Source organism: Hordeum vulgare, chromosome 1H (assembly GCF_904849725.1).
Source record: "Hordeum vulgare subsp. vulgare chromosome 1H, MorexV3_pseudomolecules_assembly, whole genome shotgun sequence".
In the NCBI taxonomy this organism is placed as follows: Eukaryota; Viridiplantae; Streptophyta; class Magnoliopsida; order Poales; family Poaceae; genus Hordeum; species Hordeum vulgare.
The window spans coordinates 455487568-455497871 of record NC_058518.1 but is presented as its reverse complement, the minus strand read 5'-3'; the positions used below and the strand labels follow the sequence as shown (position 1 = coordinate 455497871).

At 47.3% G+C, this 10304-nt stretch overlaps 1 protein-coding gene across 1 annotated transcript; it reads right to left on the bottom strand.

The window, feature by feature from the left end:
• Window positions 1-531: 531 nt before the first annotated feature.
• Window positions 532-3419, bottom strand: LOC123444817 (WRKY transcription factor WRKY24-like). The gene is made up of 4 exons (XM_045121673.1): window positions 3104-3419; window positions 2775-2984; window positions 1474-2255; window positions 532-1335 (listed from the first exon to the last, which is right to left on the bottom strand). The coding sequence occupies exons 1-4, from the start codon at window positions 3203-3205 to the stop codon at window positions 891-893; spliced, it is 1539 nt and encodes a 512-aa protein (XP_044977608.1). The 5' UTR covers window positions 3206-3419; the 3' UTR covers window positions 532-890.
• Window positions 3420-10304: the final 6885 nt, after the last annotated feature.

The window sequence follows — 10304 nt, the reverse complement described above, 5'->3', positions numbered from 1 at the left end:
TTGATATATTTCCTCTATCTCAAAATAAAGAAGTATAAAATCAAAATAAAGAAGTCAATTTTATACTAGATTCAGTGTAAAGTTAGTATAAAGTCAAGTCTATTATTTTTGAACAGAGGAATTGTTGTTTTGTGGGTTTTTCACCTTGAAGTCAATTTTATCCATTTTGACGCCTCTAGTCCTCCACCGCGGGCGCCCGCGCGACTTGTCAACAACCACGTGCATCAGAAATCTGGGACGAGCTTGTCTAGGGACAGCCCGGAGTAATGCTACACGTGCGGGCGTTCTACAAAAGATTTACAGGCTCGTTAAGAGTGATTGGTTGGAATTTACTTAAAGAGGACGGTCCCGCCGATGAAATCAGGAAAAGAGCAGTTAGATTAGGCCACGTCGCCCTTCCGTAAAAGCCTGTTAGAAGCTGTCCGTATCTTTAGCATTATCGGGTTGATGCGTGGCACAGTGCCCAGTCGCCACAGTACATTGCTATCTTCCCTGGAGGCCTGGGGCATGTGGCCAAGTGCGTGCCAAATGTTGCGGACTCCATCAGAGTGAGAATATTCAAACTTGTGTTAAAATTAATATGATTACAAGGAATTTTGACTGAAAAAAAGGCAGTCAAGCTGCCGAAAAAAAAACACTACAATGGACCTCCTCTACTAGTTTATTCCCTATGCTACTAATAATCTTCCTTGTGCAAGGTGTTAAATGGAGGCCATGTGCCACCCCATTCTGGCAGTCATGTCCATGTCCTGGCCTCCAAAAAAATAATCGAACAAACCTGACCGGAGACCTATCCACACACAGTCCAGAAAAAAGAACACGATCCCTATTTTAGTTTACCCATTTTTGTCGCCCCTTCATTTCGATGGGTGTCGCTGAGAATTCTCCAGTCAGAACATCAATGACTGGCCGAAGAACATGTCGTCCCTGGGCTCGTCCTTGGCTCTCGACGCGTCGTAGTACATCGCGTCGTTCTGCTGCTGCTGCTGCTGCTGTGGTTGCTGCTGCTCCTGCATGCTCGCGTACGAGTAGGACGGGTTGTTGAACCCGGACAGCGCGAACCCGCTCATTTCCGCGGGCGCGCCGACGTCGTCGAGGCCGCCGAACCCGTCGGGGCGAAGGCTGGAATAGCCGCCGGCGCCCTGCAGGTAGCTCGCGGCCGGCTGCAGCGTCGCCGCGCGGTACCGCGCCGCAGCGGCGCCGCTCCCGCGCGCGGCGGGCACGTCGTGGTTGTGCTTGCCCTCGTACGTGGTGACCACGGCGCGCAGGTCCTGCGACGCGCGCTCCACGTGCTTCCGCACTGGGCAATTCGGCGTCGTGCACTTGTAGTAGCTCCTGCCGATAAGAGAAAGAAAGGCAAAGCCGTGCATGTCAGCTCACACGTTGTCCAACGCTTTCTACTTCATCTCATCAACCAAAAAAGTCGAGAAAACCGATGGAAGAGATGTGCTGCTGACTGCTGTTCGCACGTACCTCGGGTTTGGGTTGCCCTTGACCACCTTCTGCCCGTACTTGCGCCACCGGTAGCCGTCGTCGAGGATGTCGATGTCGCTCATCGTCTGGACGACGACCCTCGGCTCCCGCACGGTCCGGTTCCCGACTGCCATGATCGTCCCCTCGCCGTCGCCGTCGTTCCTCCATCTCTTGGAATCGGGCTCCTCACTGTCGAACTGATCTTCACCGCCGCTGACGGCTCCGGCGAGCCTTGAGCTCACGCCGTTCGTCTCGTCCTCCCCGTAGGAGGCCGACGAGTTCTCGGGCGTGCCGGAGAGCGCATCGCTCGACACGTCGTTGGATCCCTGATACTGCAGCGCGTACGAGGACGACGCCGCCGACCCGGAGCCCCGGCGCGGGTTCTGCGGCTTGGGGTGGTTGTGCGTGCCCTTGTACACGATCTCGGTCACCTGGCCGTCCGGCGCCTGCTCCACCTTCTTCTTGGTGGGGCAGCCGGCGAAGGAGCACTTGTAGTAGCTGCGCGGGTTCTCGCTCCCCTTCATCTGCTTTTGCCCGTACTTGCGCCAGTTGTAGCCGTCGTCCGACGACGGCCGCCGGCTCTGCACGCGGTACGCGGCCGTCCCCGACGACACCGGGACGCTGTAGGCGCCGTTCCCGAGGACGTCAGGCGCCGTTGTCGCCATGATGGTCGACGTAGTCGGCGGCTCGAATTGCGTGGTGAACTCTGCCGGTCTCGTGCTCCCGTTCATGCCCGTGTCTTCGTAGCTCCACGGTTGTTGCTGCGGGTACGAGTCTCCCACCTACAGTAGCACAATACATGAATACATTAGATATCACGTAGCAAGTGCAGGAGTACAATTGGTAGAAGGGTTTTGACTTGAGCTTAAGAGTGTGACAGCGTTGACTATTTTGCTTAATTTTTTAGGGGCAATTTACGGTCAGCATCAAGCCGAATGAAAAATCTCCAAATATTTTTAAAGGCACGTGAAGACAAGCCACAAATGTGAACAAGTCAGGAGATGACATTAGGCTATTTTTATTTTAGACACTCGCAAACAAAAGATTTTGTTTTTTAGGAAATCAGAACAAGAAGAAATATAGGGTACAGATGTTTGTTTTTATTTTTTGAGAAGGGGTACAGAATATATGTACTAGAGGTGAGCCTAAAAATTCTGGGTGGACTTCAAAATTCTGGGTAGGCCTAAATTTGGGGTAGAAGTACCAAGAAAATACTATGAGTGGGCCTCAGTAGTAGCAGTCAACTGTCAAAATGTCGTTCTCTTAATTGACTTTGGATGTGGTTGATCATTGAGTCTTACCAGTTGAGCCATGGGCATGGACGACTGCAGGAAGGAGGACGCGGTCGTGGTGGCCACCGGCGGCGGCGCCGTCGTCTGGAACGTGAAGCCGGAGTACTGCTGCTGCTCGTCCTGGTTGGTGGTGCTTCCCTGCAGGCCCTCGTTCTCCGGCGTCCCCATCCAGTTGAACTGATGCGAGGGGAATGCGCCCGTCGTCGGCGACGCGAACAACTGAAACAGACACACCCACATGTGTCAGCTACCATTTGTGGAGGACGAATGACACTTGCACCGTTGCTCGGCTAGCTACATATAGCAGACGGCTGATTACGAGATCGATCGGTGCTTACGCTGGGGGTGAGGAGGACCGGCGAGTCGAGGAACCCGGAGGACATGTTGAAGTACGACGACGGGGACGCCGGCGGGAAGGAGGACGGCGGCGTCATGGCCATGGATATCGACAACCTTGATCCACCGCCGCCCCCTGCAGAGAACGAGGTGTTCGTCCGGAAGGCGAGCGCGACAGGTCCTGAGTTGGCCAGCGCAGCACTGGAGCTAGCTTAGCTTCCAGCCGTCGAGGTCACCGGTGGCGAGGGAGACGGACGGAGAGGAAGAAGGGAGCAAAGAGCGCACGCAGCTGGGATCGATCGACGGTGATGAGATGACTGTCCAGGACGGACCGGTCGACGCCTATATAGAGGTTTGAATATTTGACCGTTGACTGGTCAAAGTTATGGTTCTTTGACTGGCGGCTGCGACCAGCGCGATGGTGAGGAAGATACCCACCAGTAGGAGTGCGCTAGGTGGATGACGTGGCGTGTTGTGTGGCTTCTTTGGAGGGGGCTGTGCGGATGTGGGTACAGTTTTGGGTGGGGGAGGGAGTGACGGCCGTGGATCGTTTGTCTGACCAGTTCCTGTCGATTGGGATCATGGCCAAGGGCCAACCACAATGCGCTCATTGGGTTAGTTAAATTAAGCCAGATTAGTGCAGTGGCTTTGCGGCGACTGGGAGACTTGCCTTGCGAGCGTTAATTTAAGTCTATTTTGCTGGGAGTTAATCAAGTTTAGCTAAACAAAACTGTAAATAATGTTTGGTGAATTGAAACTTAACTTGACATTAGAAGATGTTGGCTAATTCTTAGAATTTGGATTTCACACATCTTTCACCTACAAATTAAAAACTGCCATCTCTAAAAGAGCATGTTTTTGAACTCCGATCCTTGTCGAGTTCGTTCGGAATTGTATGCTAGACGTTTGCCGTCTTCTTGGGCGATGAAGTTAGCGTTTTTTTGTCGTGCGTGTGCGATGACTAGATTTCATGTTAGGCGCTTCGAATCATTTAGTCTTTAGGGTACATGCGCAAAGATCTTCCAGCTGTCATTGATAAGATCAATCTCGCTTCGACAGGAAAGTGACGTTGACAACACGTTTTGTCGGGGTAGTGGTCATTCAGTGTCCATGTTTTTTGTACTTTTGGCGAACATTTATAATAGATCCAAGTCCTTTTGGCCAAAAATGTTTGTGCACAACTTGAACGAAGATGTTACTACACTTCTCTTGTGTCCTTTTTCCTACATGAAAAAATACGTTTATTTTAGTCCCATAGAGCTCCTTTGGTTCAAGCAAATTTCATAGGATTTTCATAGAATGTTGATCTTTCGCAATTTTTGCAAATATACCCCGTTCAATTCATAGGAATGGAATAAATAGGAAAACTTCATAAGGATTGGTTTGCATGCTATTTTGCACGAGAAATTTCACCACAAAAACCTCTTTGCGTACTTTCTTTCGTTTTTCCTATGGAATCATGCTTTCATCCAAAATCATGTGGTCTTCCAATCCTATACAATTCAAGAGGACAAGTCATTTCAATCTTGTGTTTTTAGATCCTTGTCGAGATTATGTGAATCGAAGACCCCTTAATATCGATGACTCACACGATCGTAAGCTACTATAACTAGAGTATATAAAGTGGGCAATATAGATAGAACCATGAGCACAAACTAGGAATAGCCATCTTAGGAGTGGGCCGATATAGGTATTTAGCCTCGGGTCTAGCCTAGGATCGAAATGTAGAGAAACGTCATATGGAAAACAAAAAAAATCTACGCTCACCTAGATCAATCTATGAAGATCAACAGCTACGAGAGGAGGAGTGCATCTACATACCCTTGTAGATCGCTAATGGAAGCGTTGAGAAACGCGGTTCATCTAGTCGAACGTCTTTGCGATCCAATCACGATCCATCCTGCGATCCAATCACGAATGTCCTGATCAAGTGCCGAACGGATGACACCTCCGCGTTCAACACACGTACAACTCGATGACGCCTTCACCTCCTCGATCCAGTGAGCGAGGATAAAGTAGTAGCTGAATTCTCCGGCAGCACGACGGCGTGGTGGCGGTGGCGGTGGTGCGATCTCGGCAGGGCTTCACCAAGCGCTTCCACGATCACGACGGTGGAGAATTACTACGAGAGAGAGAGGTATGGCGTCGCCAAGCAATTGTGTGTTGGCTGCCTCCCTCTCCCTCTCTATTTATAGGTGGAAGGGGTAGGTAGGGCTCAGCCTTGGCCCCTCCTCCAAGGAGGGGTGGTCGGCCAAAGTGGGGAGGAGTCCACCTCCAACAAGGGAAGTGGACACCCTAGGGAGGAGGACTCCTCCAGGAAAGCCTTGGACGCATGGGCCCTATAGGGATCGGCTGCCCAGCCCACTAGGGGGTGGTGCGCTACCTCTTAGGCCCATGTGGCCCTCCGAGGTGGGTGGGCCCCTCATGATGGACCCCTGGAACCCTTTTGGCACTTCTGGTACAATACCGAAAACACCCGAATACCTCTTTCATATATACAAATCTTTATGTCCAGACCATTCTGGAGCTCCTCGTGACGTCCGGGAACTCATCCGAGACTCCGAACAACTTTCGGTCACCAACATGTATAACTCAACAGTACCAATCATCACCGAACATTAAGTGTGCAGACCCTGCGGGTTCGAGAACTATGTAGACATAACCGAGACACCTCTACAATCAAAAACCAATAGCAGTAACTGGATGCCCATATTGGTTCCCACAAATTATATGAATATCTATATTGGTCAAACCAACAATGTCAAGGATTCAGCTAATCCCGTATGCAGTTCCCTTTGTCCATCAGTATCTTACTTGCTCGAGATTCGATCGTCGGTATCTTCATAGCTAGTTCAATCTAGTTACTGGCAAGTCTATTTACTCGTTCGTTAATACAAGATCATGTGACTAACTCCTTAGTCACATTGCTTGCAAGCTTGTTGTGATGTTGTATTACTGAGTGGGCCTCGAGATACTTCTCCGTCATACGGAGTGACAAATCCCTGTCTTGATCCATGCCAACTCCATGGACACCGTCGGATACACTTGTAGAGCATCTTTAAGTCACCGAGTTACATTGCGACGTTTGTTACACACAAGGCATTCCTCCTATGTTAGTGAGTTGCATGATCTCGTGGTCATAGGAACATATACATTGTCATGCAGAAAGCAATAGCAGTAAACTGGATACGATCAAATGCTATGCTTAAGGTTTAGGTCTTGTCCATCACATCATTCTCCTAATGATGTGATCCCGTTATCAAATGATAACTCATGTCTATGGCTAGGAAACCTTAGCCATATTTGATTAATGAGCTAGTCCAGCAGAGGCATACTAGGGACATTTTGTTGTCTATGTACCCACATATGTATTTGAGTTTCCAATCAATATAATTATATCATGGATAATAAAAGATTTTCATGAAAAAGTAAATATGATAATAACTACTTTATTATTGCCTCTCACGCAAATTTCCAACAGTCTCCCACTTGCACTAGAGTCAATAATCTAGCATTACATGGTAATGAATCTAACACCCATAGAGTTCTCGTGTTGATCATGTTTTGCTCGTGGAAGAGGTTTAGTCAAAGGATCCGAAACATTCAGATTCGTATGTACTTTGCAAATGTTTATGTCCTCCTCCTTGATGTAATCGCAAATGGCATTGAAGCGGCGCTTTATGTGACTAGTCCTTTTGTGAAACCTTGGTTCCTTGGCTAGAGCAATGGGACCGGTGTTGTGACAAAACAGGTTCATTGAATCCAGTGCACTAGGCACAACTCCAAGATATGTCATGAACTGCTTCATCCACACACCTTCCTTCGCTGCTTTTGAAGTAGCTATGTACTCCGTTTCACATGTAAAATCAGCTACCACACTTTTCTTGGAACTACACCAGCTTATTGCTCCACAATTTATAACAAATACATATCCGGTTTGAGACTTAGAGTCATCCGGATCTGTGTTAAAGCTAGCATCGACGTAACCCCTTATGACGATCTCTTGATCATCTCCATAAACAAGAAACATCTCCCTAGTCCTTTTCATATACTTAAGGTATTCCCTACCATTGTCCAGTGTTTCACTCATGGATCACTGCAAAACCTTCCGGACATACTTATGGCAAGGCTGCCATTTGGTCTTGTGCACAACATCGCATACATAATAGAGCATGTGGCTGAAGCATAGGGGATGGCACTCATCTTCTCTCTATCATGTGTAGTCGTTGGGCACTGAGTCTTACTCAAGTTCTCACCATGCTGGATAGGCAAGAACCCCTTCTTGGACTGATCCATTTTGAACTTTTTTCAAAACCTTATCACGGTATGTACCTCGTGAAAGTCCAATTATGTGTCTCTATCTATCCCTATAGATCTTTATGCCTAATATGTAACCAGCTTCTCCGAGATCTTTCATTGAAAAACTCTTGTTCAAATATATCTTCACGCTTTCCAAAAATTCTATATTGTTTCCAATCGGCAATATGTCATCCACATATAATATTATAAACGCTATAGATCTCCCACTCACTTTCTTGTAAATAAAAGCTTCTCCAAAAACTTGTACACACCCAAACGCTTTGATCACATCCCGGGAGTTCACCGGGAGGGGCCCACCCACCCGGGAGTGAGCCCAAGGTCATAGGGTGGCACCACAAGTCCCTAGTGGGCTGGTGGAGTCAGCCCAAGGGGCCCATGGCGCCACATAAAGAAATACCAAAAGAAAAGAAAAGGAAAAAGGAAAAAAGGGGAGGTGGGAAGGAAGGAGTGGACTCCTTCCCCCAAACCGAATTGGGATGGGAGTCCACCTCCTCCCTAGCGCCATCGCACCCCTTGAGGGCTTGGCCCTCAAGGCAAGCCCCTTCCCCTCCCTCCTATATATAGTGGTATTTTACGGCTGATTTGAGACAACTTTTGCCACGTGCAACTCAACCCTAAACCACATAGTTCCACCTCTAGATCGGATTTCTGCGGAGCTCGGGCGGAGTCCTGCAGGAGTATATTATCACCACCACCGGAGCGTCGTCACGCTGCCGGAGAACTCGTCTACTTCTTCGTCTTGCTTGCTGGATCAAGAAGGCCGAGATCATCATCAAGATGTACGTGTGCTGAACGCGGAGGTGCCGTCCGTTCGGCACTAGATCGGAACGGATCGTGGGACGGTTCGTGGGACGGTTCGTGGGGCTGTTCGAGGGACGTGAAGACGTTCCACTACATCAACCGCATTTCTTAACACTTCCTGATGTGCGATCTACAAGGGTACGTAGATCCAAATCTCCTCTCATAGATGTACATCACCATGATAGGTCTTTGTGTGCGTAGGAAAAAATTTGTTTCCCATGCAACGTTCCCCAACATGTAAAGGTTATGAGTGAGGAGGCTTGTTCGGACTACCCTTGTGAGATGTTTGTAATAAAGTTGTTAATCATGTTTGCAATAATAGCGAATTAAATATTGGACATTCACGTCTCTATCATGTTAATTTTGGTTGTCTGACGCGGCTAGCCAAGTTAAACTTAATCCCCAACTTCACCACTGTCAAGGGGTCTAAGTGTCAAGTTTGTGTGCAAGCTAAGCAACCTCGTAAGTCTCATACAACTGCAGAAACAAGAAAACTTGCACCACTAGAACTCATACATTCAGATCTTTGTGAAATGAATGGTGTTTTGACTAAAGGTGGAAAGAAACATTTTATGGCATTAATCGATGACTCCACTAGATACTGCCATGTGTATCTTTTAGAATTGAAAGATGAGGCTTTAAATTTCTTCAAGATCTATAAAGATGAAGTGGAAAACCAACTTGATAGAAAAATCAAGAGACTTAGGTCTGATCGTGATGGAGAGTATTTTTCCCATGAATTTGATTCTTTTTGTCGGAAACATGGTATAATCCATGAGATGACGCATCCCTATTCACCTGAGTCAAATGGGGTAGCCGAAAGAAAGAATTGTACTCTAACTAATTTGGTTAATGACATGTTAGACACATCGAGTCTCTCGAAGGCATGGTGGGGGAGGCGATATTTACTGCATGTCATGTCCTAAATCGAGTTCCCACAAAGAACAAAAGAGATAACTACATTCGAGGAATGGGAGAAGAAAAGGTTAAAACTCTCTTACCAACGAACTAGGGCCTTCTTGGCAAAAAGTCAATATACCAATTCCAAAGAGGCAAAAGCTTGGACCAAAAACTTTGGATTGTGTTTTCCTGGGTTATGCTTTCCATAGCATTGGTTATAGAATATTGATTGTTAAATCTGAGGTATCCTACATGCATGTCGGTACAATCATGAAGTCGAATTATGTGACTTTCTTCGAAGATATCTTTCCATGAAGGATATGGGTAGCTCATAAAATCAGGAGATGCCTAGTTCATCGAGTCAAGACGTAGTTGCAATTTTTGAACCTACCATTGCAACGCAACATCTTGAAGATCCCGTGGAGAACAATAATGAGACTCCTAAAAGGAGCAAGAGATTGAGGACTCCAAAGTCTTTTGGTGATAATTTTCTTGTATATCTGATAGATGACACTCCTAGTTCTATTTCAGAGGCGTATGCACCTGAAGATGCTGACTACTGGAAGGAAGCGGTCCGCAGTGAGATGGATTCCATCCTCGCAAATGAAACTTGGGAGATAACTGGTCGTCCTTATGGGTGCCAACCTATAGGATGCAAATGCGTATTCAAGAAGAAGCTTAGGCCTGATGGTACTATTGAAAAGTACAATGCATGGCTCGTGGGTAAGGGTTATACCCAAAAGGAAGGTGAGTACTTCTTTGATACTTACTCACCTGTGGCTCGACTGACCACTATTTGAGTACTAATTTCACTAGCTGCCTCACATGGTCTTCTCGTTCATCAAATGGATGTTAAGACTGCTTTCCTAAATGGAGAGTTGGACGAGGAAATTTTTATGAACTACCATATGGGTTTATAGTGGACGGTCGCGAAGGAAAGGTGTGCAAAGTGTTGAAGTCTATGTATGGACTTAAGCAAGCACCTAAGCAGTGGCATGAGAAGTTTGAAAGAACTTTAACGGTTGCAGGATTTGATGTAAAGGAAGCTCACAAATGCGTGTACTATCCCCATGGTGGGGGCGAGGGAGTTATCCTTTGCTTGTATGTTGATGACATATTGATTTTCGGAATAAATCTAAATGTTTTTAAGGAGGTCAATGATTTCCTATCTCATTGTTTCGA